Source organism: Lemur catta, chromosome 10 (assembly GCF_020740605.2).
Source record: "Lemur catta isolate mLemCat1 chromosome 10, mLemCat1.pri, whole genome shotgun sequence".
NCBI lineage: Eukaryota > Metazoa > Chordata > Mammalia > Primates > Lemuridae > Lemur > Lemur catta.
This window is the reverse complement of record NC_059137.1, coordinates 35,995,321-36,012,385: the sequence shown is the minus strand read 5'-3', so window position 1 is coordinate 36,012,385 and position 17,065 is coordinate 35,995,321. Positions and strand designations below refer to the sequence as shown.

At 41.9% G+C, this 17,065-nt stretch overlaps 1 protein-coding gene and 2 non-coding genes across 4 annotated transcripts in view; all 3 read left to right on the top strand.

The window, feature by feature from the left end:
• On the top strand, positions 1–62 carry LOC123646762. Its single transcript, XR_006738016.1, has one exon. It is a non-coding gene; the product is annotated as a U7 small nuclear RNA (small nuclear RNA).
• The window catches only part of RECK (reversion inducing cysteine rich protein with kazal motifs), a 70,544-nt gene extending 61,842 nt beyond the window's left edge, over positions 1–8,702 (top strand). For both annotated transcript variants that reach the window (XM_045562818.1, XM_045562819.1), the window contains 6 exons: positions 598–769; positions 1,430–1,622; positions 2,885–3,095; positions 5,107–5,180; positions 6,022–6,177; positions 7,079–8,702. In XM_045562818.1, coding sequence (XP_045418774.1) covers positions 598–769; positions 1,430–1,622; positions 2,885–3,095; positions 5,107–5,180; positions 6,022–6,177; positions 7,079–7,300 — 1,028 coding nt within the window. In that variant the 3' untranslated portion in view covers positions 7,301–8,702. The remainder of the gene's footprint in view (positions 1–597; positions 770–1,429; positions 1,623–2,884; positions 3,096–5,106; positions 5,181–6,021; positions 6,178–7,078) is intronic.
• A 1,665-nt stretch (positions 8,703–10,367) lies between these two features.
• Positions 10,368–10,474, top strand: LOC123646716. Its single transcript, XR_006737978.1, has one exon. It is a non-coding gene; the product is annotated as a U6 spliceosomal RNA (small nuclear RNA).
• Positions 10,475–17,065: the final 6,591 nt, after the last annotated feature.

The window sequence follows — 17,065 nt, the reverse complement described above, 5'->3', positions numbered from 1 at the left end:
CAGTGTTACAGCTCTTTTAGAATTTGTCTAGCAGGTTTTCTGGTCCTTACCAGTTGACCCAATAAGGAAAAAAAATTAAAAAATAATTAAAAAACCTCATAAGTCTTAAAATTACAATAATTTTTCAGGTTTACCTTCTTGTTCTTCCCCATCCCTAAGAAGATGAGAGTGGAAGGAACCTATGTGAGGTGTTTACAGCCTTTTTATCTTATTTTTGGTATTACCATTGAACATTCAAGAAATACCCCAAGCCAGACTTCAAACACCTAAATTCTAGATTTTATATGCCAGATGAGAAACATAATTTACTTGCCCCACCAATAGCCTGTTTATAGGGTTCTCTACCTGGGATCAAGATCTGGAGGCCCCCTATTAGCTGGCAACAAAAAGGACAAGGAAAAGCCATCTTGCAGATAAAGGGCTCTTCACAGCATTGCTGCCTTTAAAAATTCTGTCAGAGATTGGAGAGAAGTTTTTTTTCTTGCTTAATTTACAATTCTATTTTAACATGATTGTTAATGGTTTGCCTTAGTAAGGAAATATGAGGGGAAAGGCAATATACAAGTACATATTTTTTAGGCTATTTCTTCTCTTCAGGTCTGCCCTGTAACTGTGCAGATCAGTTTGTCCCCGTTTGTGGGCAGAATGGACGCACTTACCCCAGTGCCTGCATTGCGCGCTGTGTGGGTCTCCAAGACCATCAGTTTGAGTTTGGCTCGTGCATCTCAAAGGATCCATGTAATCCTAACCCTTGCCAAAAAAATCAAAGGTAAGTCAAATGGCTTCTTATTTTTTTCAACCAAAAATCAGTACTTACAAAGTATCTACCATGTGCCAGATAGTGAAAATAAAGGTAAGTTAAGCAGTGGTCTCTGCCCTGAAGAGTTTGGAGTCTGGAAAGAAAGAGCCATATAAAGCTACTCGATCAGGTGCTGTGATTGGGAGCCCAGAAGTGGAGTGGTTCGTGCAGCCTGGGGAAGGCAGGGCCTGGGAAAGCCTCCAGAGGATGTCATACTCAGCTGAATCCGGAAAGATGAGTGGGAGATTGCAGGCCCGGTTTACAGTAGAGGAAAGGCAGTGTTGGTGAAGGCAGACAGTGTAACAGGAACAAAAATTGTAGCCATGGAAAATGAGGAGATAACATGGTGCCTCCAGGCTCCAGCTGGAATACCACCTTTCCTGATGCCTTCTCCAGGCTCTCCAGCCAGAATGACTCATCCCCATGAGCATTCTGCATATGTTTGTCTACCTTATAGCCTACTTTATATGCAGGCTTGACTCTCCCACTCTACATGAGTTCTTGGGGACAGGACTATTCTGATTTATCTCTTGCTTTCTCCTCAACCTCCTGCACCTCATCCAGTGTTTTGCCAGCCCCGCCATAGCTGCTCCCTATGTTGGTTCACAGTGCTGCATTCATCTTTTTCAGATGCATACCCAAACCACAAGTCTGCCTGACAACTTTTGATAAATTTGGATGTAGCCAATATGAGTGTGTGCCAAGACAGCTTGCCTGTGACCAGGTCCGCGATCCTGTTTGTGACACAGACCACATGGAGCACAGCAATCTCTGCACTTTATACCAAAGAGGAAAGAGCCTGTCTTACAAAGGCCCATGCCAGGTACAGTGGTTTGGCTGACAAAGTAGGCTAGGCATAAAACTGGTTTATGATCTTTTGCACATGAATCAGCAGTTAGACCACTTGAGGGTCTTCTGTGAATCATGTCAAATCTAGAGAACCCAGCCCTCCACTAAAAATGAGGCTTCACTCTTTCTCCTAACTCTGGAAGGCTGTCTTGCTAGTGTGTGTGCCTTTGCACATCTAGTGTGCAAGAATAGAGAGTGGCTTCTTGCAGCCCACTCCCAGGAAAGAATTTAAAGCTTCACACGCCTGGCATGGTCAACACCATTTTCACTTCCCATAGTTCTGTGAGCCCTCACTAGAAAGTAAAGCAGGAAAAATGTGAATTAAAACAACCAAGAAAAGCATTTTCCCACTCTTCCTACCATAGTGTCACCTCCCAAGATACTGAAAAGTGACTGAAAATTTCTCTAAGACTTAATGTCTTTTTATATCAGCGTATCTTTCAATCTTTTAGGTTGTGGAATCTGCATTTATGTTTTTTAAAAAATAACCCCAAGGACAAGCCCTTTGGGGCTTCCCACATACACCACTGATTTTATGCTGGCCCCTCTCCCTGGGGCCCATCTTTGGGCCCAGCATCCCCTGCCCACAACCAGCTAACACCTTCCATGATTGCTTCTCCTTTTCTGGTCTTCGTGGTTAGAAGAAGCCCTTTAGCTTGTCTCTCTCAGTGCCCTGAAAGCCTCAGTGTCAACTGCATTGATACCATCTACTTTGAATTCCCAGTCTTCTCTTCCTACTTGTTCCCTCTTCCTGTCTACGACTTCTCTCTGATCTATTCCTAACCTACCTGATATGTCCAGAGTCTGTCTGCCCCACCAATCTCTCCATTCTTCCCGCTCCTTATTCCATACCTAGCATGAAATGATAAGGCTTCCAGATGTGCATGGGTTGCTCTTGTTTTCTTCAAACAGGCACTTGTAGGATACTAACAGAAGTCTGGGAGGAGGGAGGAGAGGTGGCAGGAGGTGGGATTTGGGGACCATCAGTTCACATGGAACGAGCACCCAAGTCCTGGAGAGGCTGAGAAGAGTAATCTTTTCAGTTCATCTAGAGACAACCCTATTTCTCCCCACACACTCCCTATTTGGCCTACTATTTGGAGCTTCAGAGGGTACCCACAATTTATACCTGTGTCTTTTTTCCTTCCTGAAAGTGGGGAGTTATACTGGGTACTCTTGGCTAGGAAAGGTGCACCATAGAGGTTTCCAGGCTAACTGTGATTTGTTTGCCCTCAGCCTTTCTGCAGAGCCCCAGAGCCCGTCTGCGGGCACAATGGTGAGACCTATAGTAGTGTGTGTGCTGCCTACTCAGATCGTGTGGCAGTCGATTACTACGGGCCCTGCCAGGCTGTTGGGGTCCTTTCTGAGTACAGTTCTGTTGCTGAGTGTGCTGCTGTGAAGTGTCCGTCACTCTCGGCAACTGGATGCAAACCCATCATCCCACCTGGTAGGCTGGCAATATTTGGGGTGGGCGGGGCTGAGATTGGGAAGATTTGCTTATTCCAGAGAGTGAGTCACTCAGCTGAGAGTTGACTAGTTTATTTAAATTTTTGAAAAACTCTTAAAGAAGGCCAGGCATGGTGGCTCATGCCTATAATCCTAGCACTCTGGGAGGCTGAGGAGAAGGATCACTTGAGATCAAGAGTTCAAGACCAACCTGAGCAACAGCGAGACCCCATCTCTACAAAAAAGAGAAAAATTAGCCCAGTGCAGTGGCCTGCACCTATCGCCCCAGCTACTTGAAAGGCTGAGGCAGGAGGAGGTTGCTTGAGCCCAGGAGTGTGAGGTTGCAGTGAGCCATGATCACACCACTGTACTCTAGCCCAGGCAACAGAGGGAGACCCTGTCTCAACAACAACAAAAAAGTCTTGAAGAGACCCTTATACTAATTAGACCCATTACTCTGGGTTGACCTTAAAAAGCTGTGGATTACTTTATATATCATCTGGTTCTATGATTTTAAAACAGTATGGCAACCTTTTTTCAAGCAAAATCTTACACCAAACACCAATATGTAAAGAGATGAAATAGTATTTGATTACTAAAATTAGGCTTATTACTTTAAATGCATAATGTTTAGTTATTATAAAGTTAATGAACTATTAGTAGTAATTAAAGAATAAATAAAGTAGTTTTGATGAACAGAAACATTTGAAATTGAGAGAAGAGAGTTGTCTTAGATTGGTCTTAGCATCTAATTTAATTGTTTTAGCTGCATAGAATCAGGAAAGTCTTGTTTTATGCAGACTGTTGTAAGCAGTAACCGTTTTTTTAAACAGCTTACCTTACAATCTCACACTCTCCAGTTAAACAGAGGTAGCAAGGCCGGGCGCGGTGGCTCACGCCTGTAATCCTAGCTCTGGGAGGCCGAGGCGGGTGGATCGCTCGAGGTCAGGAGTTCGAGACCAGCCTGAGCAAGAGTGAGACCCCGTCTCTACTAAAAATAGAAAGAAATTATCTGGCCAACTAAAAATATATATACAAAAAAAAATTAGCCGGGCATGGTGGCTCATGCCTGTAGTCCCAGCTACTCGGGAGGCTGAGGCAGTAGGATTGCTTAAGCCCAGGAGTCTGAGGTTGCTGTGAGCTAGGCTGACGCCACGGCACTCACTCTAGCCCGGGCAACAAAGTGAGACTCTGTCTCAAAAAAAAAAAAAAATAAAAAAATAAACAGAGGTAGCAGAAGAGACTTTATTCCAAGTCTTCACAGACAGGTTACTCTGGAGTCTAACAAGTTCATTCCTCCATCCATTAGTTCATCAAATGTTTACTGAACTTCCACTATGTGCCGACATTCTTCTAAGCACTGGGGACACAGCAGTGGGCAAAACAAAACCTTTTTCCTTCAGAAGACCATGTTCCAGGGGAGGTGACACACCAAACACAAGTTACCGTGCAAATCTACACTAAGTCAGGTGGCAACAAGTACAATGAAGTGAAATGGAGGGAGACGGGGAGGCCCGGTGGTGGAGAGGTTGCTAATGGACTGGTTAATGATCTCTGTTGTATTAAAATACAGTACAATTATATTTTATTATGCTATATTCTGATATGGTTTTTGAACAGTTTAAAATAATTTTAAAAATTAAATTTGAATCAAACACTCATGGAACCCCTGAAACACCAGCTCCCTTATTTGCAGAGAGGAAAACTAAGGCTCATGGAAAGCATTTGCCCAGGATCTCACAGCGAGCTGTGAGGCAGAGCAGGAGCAGGCCCACGTCTCTTGAAAGGCCGGCCCTCTCTGTGCTGTCTGCACACAGCCTGAGAAGTGGTGAAGGACGAAAGTGGGGAAGGATTTTGGCAAATGTACAGATTATTAAGACCCCCGGTTGGCAGTCATCAGGAAGGACAGCTATAGCTCTCCTAGCCCACAATGAGGGGGTGGTCATTTCACCAGCTACTTTGAATTCTCCTTTCTAATTCTGAACACACATAAAATGGTTTCTGTTATACAGGTGCTTGTTGCCCATTATGTGCTGGGATGTTAAGAGTTTTATTTGACAAGGAAAAACTGGATACTATTGCTAAGGTAAATTGCTTTATATGCCAGGTACTGTTGAAACCTTATTGCTAAACCTGTCAGTAATCCTAGAGAGTAGAATGTATTGTCCCCATTTATAGATGAAGAAACTCATCTTGAGGAAGCAACTTACCCTAGACCATACAGCTCGTAATCAGTAGGAGTAGGGTTTGCACCCAGGCTAGCTGACTCCCAAGCCTGTGCTCCTTCCCTCCACTCCCTGGCTGTGCACGTCACTGTCACCTTGATCCTTTCTTAGGAAAGGGCCCTGCTGGCACAGTCAGTATATGTAGGGGCAGCAGGCAGAGCCAAGTAGCCAACAGCCAGAGACTTGTGGATGCCCAGCTGGTTTCAGGGTCACCTCCCTCACGCCAGTCCCCATCCCCCCTGAGGAGAACTTGCGGAGCCTGCCCCCAACCTGCATAGGTTTGCCCCTTTCTGTTTTCTGTGGTGCCACTGTTGCTGCTCCCTTTTGTGAAGACAGGGCTCCAGAAATGTAGCAGCCAATGTGCCACTACTTAGAGACTTATCCCCATTTTGATTAAAACACCTGTATTTTTACAGGAAGACTTTAATTACCCTATGGTCTCTAACTCAGAAAAGTCACTGTTTTAAAAAAGCACTTCTGAGGAATGTGTTTATCTTGGCTAGAAAGCTCCACAGTCATGCAAAACCCTATTGTAATGGACTAGGAAGATTTAGAATTTGGCGGGGGAGCTATGTCGAGGCCTTGCGTTGAGAGCTCCTTGGTCAAAAGAGCCACCTCAGCTGGCAGCCTGAAGCAAGGCAGCTTAGGCAGTAGTAGGGAATTCTTCTGTTTTTCAAGTAATAGAATATTTTCTCTTTCTAGGTGACAAATAAAAAGCCAATAACAGTTCTGGAAATACTTCAGAAAATCCGCATGCACGTGTCTGTCCCACAGTGTGATGTATTTGGATACTTCAGCATTGAATCAGAAATTGTGATCCTGATCGTTCCTGTCGACCACCATCCCAAAGCTCTGCAGGTGGGGTTCAGCACACATTGTGCAGCTGTCTTGTCACTTTCAAGTGGGCACAAACCAGGAGCAGGGAAGGATCGGGCTTCGGCAGGGCAGGAGGAAGAGAAGCAAGGGAGTCTCTGAAGGACCAAGCGCTCTGCGAGGCAGCTGAGACACGTACACATTTGACAGCAGAATGCAAAGGAGTCAGGGGAGGGGAGAGGTTAAGATACTGTGACCCTAGAGTGTGCAGAGATGGGAAGGGTCTGAGAAATCATGGAATCCAATCCACCTGTTGTACAGATGAGGCAGCAGAGGCCCAAGGAGGAAAGGAACTGGCACAGGTCATGCAGTGACAAAGCCAGGACACTGGTCTCCTGAGGGCTACGCCCCACTGTACAGGAGGATCCCTCAGAGATTGTCCTGAGGGCCCCCGTTTTTCTTCCTCACAGTCTGGAGACATATGGAACCCCACTCACGTAGGCCCAAGGTTCAGCATCAAGGAAATGAGGGCTCATGTGAAGGGGTTGATTTTAAGCAGTTTTTAAACTGCCATCATTAGAAACTTCATTAAGTTGAACTGTCTTCATCCTGTGTTTAAATGAGCATTGACAGTACATTCCCTACAATACTGTCTAAATGTGGGTAAGAGGTGAACTGGGTTGTGGAAAAATGAAAACAGTTGATTGATGAGGGCCGTGGCATTGTGGATCATTTCTTTTCTGGTTTGGGTCCTATTAATGTTGTTATATTTATATAATAAATTGACTATAATAAAATGTTACTTTGACTAAAGAAAGAAGGACAAAGAAAAAGCCATTTCCTCCAAGGCCACACTACTTTTGGGATACATGTGAACTTTGTCTGACTTGACCTTTTCATAGGTTCTGTGCTTTTATATTAAAAGAATCTTATTTCCCCCTCCCAGATTGAAGCCTGCAATAAAGAAGCAGAGAAGATCGAGTCCCTTATCAACTCCGACAGTCCTACTCTGGCATCCCACGTCCCTCTCTCTGCCCTCATCATTTCCCAGGTACAAGTCTCCAGTAGTGTGCCTTCCGCAGGCACTGGGGCCAGGCCTCCCTGCCTCTCTTTCCTCCTTGTCCTCAGCCTCGGCCTTGCCTTGCACTTGCTATGGACACACGACTGACCGCCAACAAAAGGTGCAAAATGTCCCTCGACCTAACTTTCTACCTTGTGAAAGAAATTCAGGACTGCTGGTTTGTTGAATTGTGGCCAAGTAAAAGCACATGTCACCTCTATTCACCACACAGTATTTTTTTTTTAAGTCTGCCAATATTAGTAGGGTTTTTGTTTTGTTTTTCCAAGTGTTAAAATACATTCTTCCAAATACTAATGAAAAGAGGCTGTCTCTTTCTGGTGGATCACTGCCTTATGATTTACATTTTGCTCATTAGATGAGTCCCCCCACTCTAAAGCAAATTTAATTCATCCATAAGTGAGGTGATCACATTTTAGAAAGATACTCATTTTGCTATCAGGATCAGATCACAGAAACTTCATTTCAGAGTTCCTGTAAGTATTAAGGTTCCCTTTGTGTTTATTTTTGTTTACATATAATTACCTACTCTATCTAGAAACTAGGGGTCCCAGGGAAGAGCCATTGCTATTAGAGAGTATGAAATAAAGATAAAGCATCTTTGAAATTGTCATGTAAATTATCAGGCAAATTTAAATTAATTTATAGAAATTTAATTCAAGACCCCATCTATTGTGTTAAGCAGGAAAAAAAAGCTGACTAAATGACACTCGTATAATTATATGTTGTAAGTGACAGTCTCCGTGGTCACTGATTTGTGTCTGTGACTTTTGTGAAAGGGAGAAGTTACATTGGATCAAAGCATCTTGCATTATGCAATTTTTATATTAACCAGATATCTGTTCTTCGGTATTCGTCCGAGTTAAATTTAAGGTTTTTAAACGTTAATCTTTAAACCAATTGCTGCTACTTATATAATTGCCAAAAAGTGAAATAATTAGTTCATGTAAATAATACATGATATTTCTATTTTATTATGAAGAAGGTGAATAGCCATATTTGTAAAATGACAATCATGTGTGTTAACCCAGTACTTTCTGTTCATGAAAACACATTTGCTTTTTGTGATATGCACAATATAGATAAGTGTTCTGTCTTACTTTCTTTTTGGACATAGAATTATAAAGAATTGTGGTTTATATATTTTAAAAGGTCAAGCTGAGTATTAAAATGTTTGCATGTTGTCTAAGAATTGAATACTTTGAATGTGTTTCACAGTTTGAAATAAGCTATTCAATGTAATACTTCTTGTTTGTGTGCACCTGAACTTAGATTTTACATGAAGTATTTTTTTCAGTATTATATGTACCCTCTGAAATACATAGGGATGTGATTATACCAAAATGTTGAAAAATGGGCACTTAAAAGCTTTCAGAATATCTCAGTGCTGATGTAGCATGTTTGTTGCAATTGCTTTTTTTCTGTATAAATGTCTTCAATGCAATATACTGGAAAGCTTTTCTATTTTAATAAAAATAATTTTATATGATCATGTGTGCTTTGAAGCAATGTGGACATTCAAAATGAAACCACTGATCACCGTTGGGTGAGCCATGTCCTTTGCTCTGGAATAAGAAGTCATGGAGGCCAGGCGCAGTGGCCCATGCCTGTAATCCTAGCGCTCTGGGAGGCCAAGGCAGTTGGATCGTTTGAGCTCAGGAGTTCGAGACCAGCCTGAGCAAGAGCGAGACCCCATCTCTACTAAAAATAGAAAGAAATTATATGGATAGCTAAAAATATATATAGAAATATTAGCTGGGCATGGTGGCACATGCCTGTAGTCCCAGCTACTCGGGAGGCTGAGGCAGGAGGATTGCTTAAGCCCAGGAGTGTGAGGTTGCTGTGAGCTAGGCTGATGCCACGGCACTCACTCTAGCCTGGGCAATAAAAAAAAAAAAAAAAGTCATGGAGTGTTATTAATACTATCCTAAACCAAGGACCCTGGGATAGCCAGCCAGTTAAGACAGAGCTGATCAGACCAGAGGGCAGGCAGTATCAGTGAAGCACAAAGACCCCAGCTTTAGGCCTTCTGGACAGAGAGCACTTCAGGCTTTCCAGGATCCAGGGACATACTAGACAGTTCTACTCCCCACTGCACTGGGCCTGATGTTCCAGCTCGAGGGCACAGCCTAGTGGGGAAAGAATTTTGGAATACAGAGATGGAGGGCATGTTGATGGGACCTGAGGAAGTAGTATCAGGAAGCTTAGGCTGAGTCCCCAAAACTTCAGTGGCTTGCAACAACAGAGGCTTCCATCTTGTTCCTGTCACATGTCCATTGTGGGTCAGCTACATCTCTTGACACCATCTTCATTCCAGACCTATTCCAGTGTCCTCGCAAAGGGGATAAAAGAGACATACAGAACCACAAGCTGGCTCTTAAATCTCTACTCAGAAGTGACACTGTCATTTCCGCCTGTTTTATTGGCCAAAGCAAGTCACATGGCCCTTCCTAAGTTTAAAGGGTGGGGATGTATAATTTTCCCGTGGTGTGTGTGTGTGTGTGTGTGTGTGTGTGTTGCACGGAGAGGTAATAAATATTTTAAATAATGCAGTCTAGCATAGAGGTCTTTTCTTATAAGGATAGGACAACAGCCAGGACAGACAAGCTTTTTTATTAGAAAAGCAGTAGAAGTTTCATGGTCTGGGAAAGAAATAAGAGAAATGAGAAGGGTGCTTGGGTTTGGCATGGGATGTGGGGGTATATCAGGGGAAAGAAAGATCTAAAGGCTTGTTCTGCTCTGGGGACACCATCATGAGAACTTCACAAATGGTGATGGGAGAAACAAGCACAGGTCAGGTCAGTTCAGGGAGAAATGCTCCTCAATGGCCAGCTGCTGTGGTGGACACCCCCACTGCCTCGTGGACAGATCGTCAGTGGCTTCCCAGCACCAGAGCAGGTGGAGCCCCTGATGGACGGCTCTCCAGTGTTCTGCCCAGGGCCACGTGTGTCGGTCTGGGAGAGGCCTTGAGATCCTATGGGAAAGAACTAGGACTATGGGGGAGAGAGAAATGGGGTTCCTGTGCCCTATAATTTTCCCAGGGACTAGTAGCAAGGAGTACCTAGAAGTCCAAGAGAAAGCAGTTCTGCAGGAGGAAGACAAACTAGAAGGTGAGGTAATTGTGTGGAAAGGAGATTCTAGATAAAGATTCAGTCTTGTGCTCGCTTCAGCAGCACATATACTAAAATTGGAATGATACAGAGAAAATTACCATGGCCCCTGCGCAAGGATGACATGCAAATTCGTGAAGCGTTCCATTTTTTTTTATTTAAAAAAATAAAATAAATAAATAAATAAATAAATAAAAATAAATAAATAAATAAAAAGGTTCAGTCTTCTGTGTTCATGGGTAATGAAACCGAGATAGAAAAACATGAAATAGCTCCCTGTCCATTCTACAGAAAGTAACTGTGAATGGACCCTAAGAGGCTCATTGGTCTGGCCTGGGTCACATGCCCACCTCTGTGGCAGAGGAGGAAAGTCGATAAACCAGATAAAATAGATTTCCCACAGGAAAGAATTCTGTTCCTAGAAGAAGCCTTTTGCTGGATGTATCCTTGGGAGCATGTGTGTCTCTGTCAGGCCATTATCCCCCAAACCATTTCAACCTGTGACATTCATCAGCACCCCACCCTCAAGCCAGGCACACACCTAGAGGTGCTGTACACATTAGCCACCAGAGCCCAGTAACAACCGATGGCGTGCTTTTTAAGAGTGGTCTATTGAAAAAGTGAATTATCCAAAGTGACTAATAATAAAATAATTGTTATATCCAGAGCAAAAATGTCAACAAAGGTCAGGAGAGACTGATGAGTGCAGAATATTTAAATCTGTTAGTGCAGGAAGAAGTAGGCCAACTTGAGGAAGATTCTGCTTGCCACCTGCATGCTTAGATCCAGAGCCAGCTCTGCTATGCTCTGAATATTTGTGTCCCTCCAAAATTCTTTTGTTGAACTCCTTACCCTCAAGGTGATGGATGGTATTAGGAGGTGGGGCCCTTGGGAGATGAATAGATCCTGGGGGAGGAGCCCTCATGAATGGGATTAGTGCCCTTATACAAAGGCCTGAGAGAGACCCTTGCCCCTTCTACCATGTGAGGACACAGCAAAAATGTGCCCTCTATGAGCCAGGAAAATAAGACAGAAAATCTGCCTTGATCTTGGACTTCCCAGCCTCTAGAACTGAGGGGGGAAAAAAATTCTGTTGTTTACAAGCTACCCAGTTTATGCTATTTTGTTAGAGCAGCCTAAAGAGACTAAGACAAGCTCTATTGGAGCTTTCTAAAATCTTCAGGACAGAGGACCCTGGCTTCAGACTTGATTGCCACTAGATGATATTAACTAGATGGTCTCTCATAAGTCATTATCTTTCTGTAGGCCAGGGAAGGCAAATGCATGTCATTTATGCCACCAAATGCTCATCTTATATCTATGATAGAGAGATCACAACTCTGTCTTCATGATCTCATGGTGGCTATCAGAGCTCCACGCTGAGAAGAAAGGAGATGAGAGCCACAGTGCCTTTGGTCACTTGTGCCTCATATACCCTAAGGTCGCACAGTGAGTCAGGGCAAAGCCATGGCCAGATGTTAGGTCTAGGCTTTCCTTGGCACAGGCAGCTGGGCAGGATTTGTGCTTCTCGGGGATGGAGCCAGCCATGTGGGAGAGTGCCAGGAAGGTGGGCACCAGCAGTGGGCAGAGTGAAACAGGTTCAAGGCCAGATCAGACTGACAAGGCAGGCAGACTGGGTAGGTGTGAGCAGACAGGTCCCAAATTAGGTAATAGATTATTTTTGTAAGTCAATGAATATAAGGTTCAGAATTTTAAAAGATATAGATATCAAACAAGAAGGGATTTTTCACTAAAGATTCTTCTCAAATCAAGGCAGTATTAAGCAATAATAAGTTACTATCTATACTTTTTTCTCAGCTCTTTGGTGGTGAATCTTCCCTCCTTACTGGTTTCAATGCTCTCTCTCAGGAAGGGACAACAATAAGAGGCTCATCTGCACTTTAGCTCCATGGGCATGACCTGGTCACTACTTCTTTCTACCTTCCTGCCTTTCTCTTGTTCATCCAAGATTGCCAGAGATGTCATCTAACTACAGTTTTTCTTTCCCATTCGGAACACTAAGAAATGAATTGGGTCTATATGTTAACAGGAATATCATATTACCAATCAGCAAAATGTAAAACCTTGCAAATATCCCATGCTCTGTTATATCTTACACTTATTATCTCATGGGACTAGAACAGCTTGAGCCTTGTGTATCTTGTTCTCATATTGACAGTTTCTACGGGAAGAACTGTCATGTGAGGAATGATCAAGAATGACTAAGACGGTTCCTGGTCCCCTTCCTCAAGATTGTCCAAGGATTCCTGTCACATAAGTATAGCACCAAGTGCTCTAAATGAAGTATCTTCATGAAATTCTCACAACCTCTCTATAAGACAAATAGTATTATTAACACCATTTGTAGTTGATGCAACTAAAGCTTGAGGAAATTAAATAATTTCTCTAAGGTCATACATCTGGTTAATGGCAGAGTAAAGAGACTTTGGACCTAGGTCTAACTCAAAATCTATGCTCATATTTATCATACTGTATATTTTCCTCTAAGTACAGCTTTGACTGCATCCCCTGTATTTTCCAATAACACTAAGAAAGAAAACATAACAGGATAAAATAAGGAGATTTTCTGCCAAGGTTTTTTTTTTTTTTTTTTTTTTTCATCTAGCTAGATGCTGGGTTTGACTGCCAAGGTTTTCCTTTCCCCCACTTTTGTAGTTGCTATAGCCTTCCACCCATTGGCTTCTACAGTGAATTTTTATTCCAAAATCCTCTGCAGATCAAAAGCCAAAGGCTGGAGGGCTTAAAGGACAGTTTGTATCATAAACATAGCTTGGGGAAGAATTCATAATGATGTGAGGGCTGAGACACTGAGAAGGGGCTGAGTCATGGGGTGTAGCATGTTCTGGGGAAACAGATTTAGGACAGAAACAAAATTCCGCCTTCTGAGAATGGAGATATGGCAGACACTTGCTGGTTTTTGGCTGTTCAGCATGTGGCAAAGTCTCTCTGAGTATAAAAGATCCTGTACCTGTAACTGTGGAAGCTTAGTGGGGGAGGCATTTCCTCTGCTCCCTTTCTGGAAGCTTGTGTAAGGGCATGTGGCTAGACAGCTAAACAGATGTTCCTGCCCAAGAATCTGAGTCTGGAGAAGGTGACTCAAAAGTGTGGAGGGGAGCCAGAAAGATCCTGAATTGCTTGAATATTTATCCTAAAGAAAGTAGATGCAAGTGAGTTTCCTTGAATGTGTAAGTTTAATTTTTCCACAAGCAGCAGAATTTGGGCTTGCTCTATATAGAGAAAGAAAGTTACCTTTTTACAATCAAAATTGTGACTGTGAAATATTATACACATGCAAATTAGTGGCATTTAAAGAGTGCTTTTTAATTGCATCTCATTTAATCTTTAAAAAGAAATCCTCTTAGATAGGTACCACTATCTTCATTTTACAGAAGAGGAAACAGACATGGAGAAGCTCACACACTGGGGAAGAGTCACAGTCAGTGGGCAGCAGAGCCAGAACTTGGACTTGGGCTCCATGACTTCAAGCCCATTCTCTACACTCTTGACCATTACCGAGTGTTATAACTGTCATTCATCTCTAAATATCTATTTGGGGAGGGGGTTGTTTTTGATTTTGTTTTCAGAGATAGGGTCTCTCGCTGTGTTGCCCAGGCTGGAGCGCAGTGGCTATCCACAGGCATTCACACTGCACTGCAACCTTGAACTCCTGGCTCAAGCAACCCTCCCAGCTCAGCCTCTCACCTAGCTGGGGCTACAGGCACATCACCATGCCAGGCTCTAAATTATCTGTGTTGATTTTGCCTTTCGGTGCTCTAGGGCAGCTTTTTAAAATATTTTCTAGATGATTCAAAATTGTCAGTTAACCTTTTGTTATTTAGTTTTAGTTTTATTACATTGTGTTCAGGAAATTTGACTGAATTTTTTCTACTTTCAGGAATTTCTTATGGTTTACTTTAAGGCCTAATATTGATTGGTCAGTTTTTGTATTTGTTCCACATAAATTTCAAAATAATGTTATCAAGTATAAATGGCCTTAACACAAATTAAAAGACAGATATTGTTAGGCTGGATAAAAAGAAAAACCCAACAACATCCTGTCAACTACAAGCTGCTGATTTATTTTTATTCTTTTTTATTTCAAAACATTAATTAAGGGGATGCAAGTGTATTTGTTATGAGGATATCTTGTATAATGCTTAAGTCAGGGCTTTTGGTGTGCCCATCACCAGAATAATGTCCATTGTACACAATAGGTAAGATTTTATCCTATACCCACCTACCTGCCCTGCCCCCTTCTTGGATTCTTATGTCCTTTATATAGCTTTGTGCCTGTGTGTACCCATCTGTTAGTTCCCACATATTAGTGAGAACATAATGGTGTTTGGTTTTCCATTCCTGAGATACTTCACTTAGGATGATAGTCTCCAGTTCCCTCCACATTGCTGCAAATGACATTATTTCATTCTTTTTTATAGCTGAACAGTACTCCATGGTATATATATACACCACACTTTCTTTATCCATGAAGAGAGAAAGGAATGCTTAGACAGTGTTGGTGGGACTGTCCAGTTTTAATATAAGGAAATAGGTTAAAAGTTAAAAGATGTTCTGCAGAACAGTGGACTCAGAAAGAAAAAGTTAAAGGATGGAGTAGTGGTACACATTTCTCTAGTGATTATCATGTGTCAAGAACTGTTCTAGGCCGGGCGCGGTGGCTCACGCCTGTAATCCTAGCACTCCGGGAGGCCAAGGTGAGTGGATCGCTTGAGGTCAGGAGTTCGAGACCAGCCTGAGTGAGAGCCTGTCTCTACTAAAAATAAAAAGAAATTATCTGGACAACTAAAAATATATACAGAAAAAATTAGCCGGGCGTGGTGGCGCATGCCTGTAGTCCCAGCTACTCAGGAGGCTGAGGCAGTAGGATCGCTTAAGCCCAGGAGTTTGAGGTTGCTGTGAGCTAGGCTGATGCCACGGCACTCACTCTAGCCAGGGCAACAAAGCAACACTCTGTCTCAAAAAAAAAAAAGAACTGTTCTAAGTACTTTACATGTATTAACACATTTATTCTCACAACTGTCCTATGAAGGAGATACTGTTACTATCTCTGATTTACAGGGAAGGAAAACTGAGTCAAGTAACCTGTCCAAGGTTGCACATTGGTCACATGAAGTTTCTATTTGGATATTTTACAGAACATTAAGTTGCAAGGGAGTTAGTGAAAACAACATTGCAATAAAACAAAAAGCATACATTTTTTGCCTACGTGTGCAAATTTTGTCTTGTATATTTCCATACACTCAATATACCTAACCTTCACAGTGCATCCAAATCAAGTTTTATGCCAGTAGGCTATACCTCTATGAAACACAAAGCAACATTGTATTTTACTATGTAAAACAGTCTTCTGAATTTGCTAAAAGAAGAAAAAAAAGTTAAAGGATAGAAATTGGATAAACCCGTTAACACTAATTGAAAGAGAGTTAGAATGACTATACTAATATCAGACAAAGTAGATTTCTCAGAAAGGAATATTATCAGAGATAAAGTTCTTTCATAATAATAAAAGAATAAATTTATCAAGATGAAATAAGAATCATAAATGTTTATGCTCCTAATAAAAAGGTTCAAATTATATGAAACAAAACTGATAGAACCTGAAGGAGAAATACACAAATCTACAATTACAGCTGAAGATCTCAACATCTCTCTCTTAATATTTGATAGAATAAGTAGACAGAAAATTAGTAAGAATGTAAAAGACTTGAATAGCACTGTCAATCAACTTTACCTGACATTTATGGAACATTCTACCAAATAACAACAGAACATACAGTCTTTTTAGGTGTGCAGAGAATATTTATCAAGATAAGCCACATTCTGGGCCATAAAACAATTCTCAGTAAATGTGAAAGGCTTGAAATCATACAAAGTATATTCTCTGTCCACAATGTGATTAAGTGGGAATCGATAACAGAAAGTTACCAGGAAAGTTCCAAAATTTATAACTAAATAACATTTTAAGATAACCTATAAACCAAAGAATAAATCATGAGGAAAATTAGAAATTATTTTGAACTGAATGAAGATGAAAACACAATGTATCAAATTTGGTGACATGCAGCCAAAGATAGGCTTAGAGGGAAATTTGTAGCATTAAATGTTTATGTTAGAAAAGAAGAGGCCGGGTGAGGTGGCTCACACCTGTAATCCTAGCACTCTGGGAAGCTGAGGTGGGTGGATCATTTGAGCTCAGGAGTTCGAGACCAGCCTGAGCAAGAGCGAGACCCCGTCTCTACTAAAAATAGAAATTATATGGACAACTAAAAAATATATATAAAAAAAATTGGCTGGGCATGGTGGTGCATGCCTGTAGTCCCAGCTACTGGGAGGCTGAGGCAGGAGGATTGCTTGAGCCCAGGAGTTTGAGGTTGCTGTGAGTGAGACTGACGCCATGGCACTCTAGCCTGGGCAACAGAGTGAGACTCTGTCTCAAAAAAAAATAAAAATAAAAAAATAAAAATAAAAATAAAATATATATATATATATATAAAGAAAGAAAGAAAAGAAGAAAGGTTTAAAATCAATGACCTCAGCTTTCACCTTCATAAACTGAAAAAAGAGTAACAAATTAAATCCAAAGTAAGCAGAAGAAAAAAATAATAAAAAGAGAAATTAGGCTGGGTGCAGTAGCTCACTCCTATAATCCCAGCATTTTGGGAAGCCAAGGTGAGAGGATTGCTTGAGGCCAGGGGTTCAAGACCAC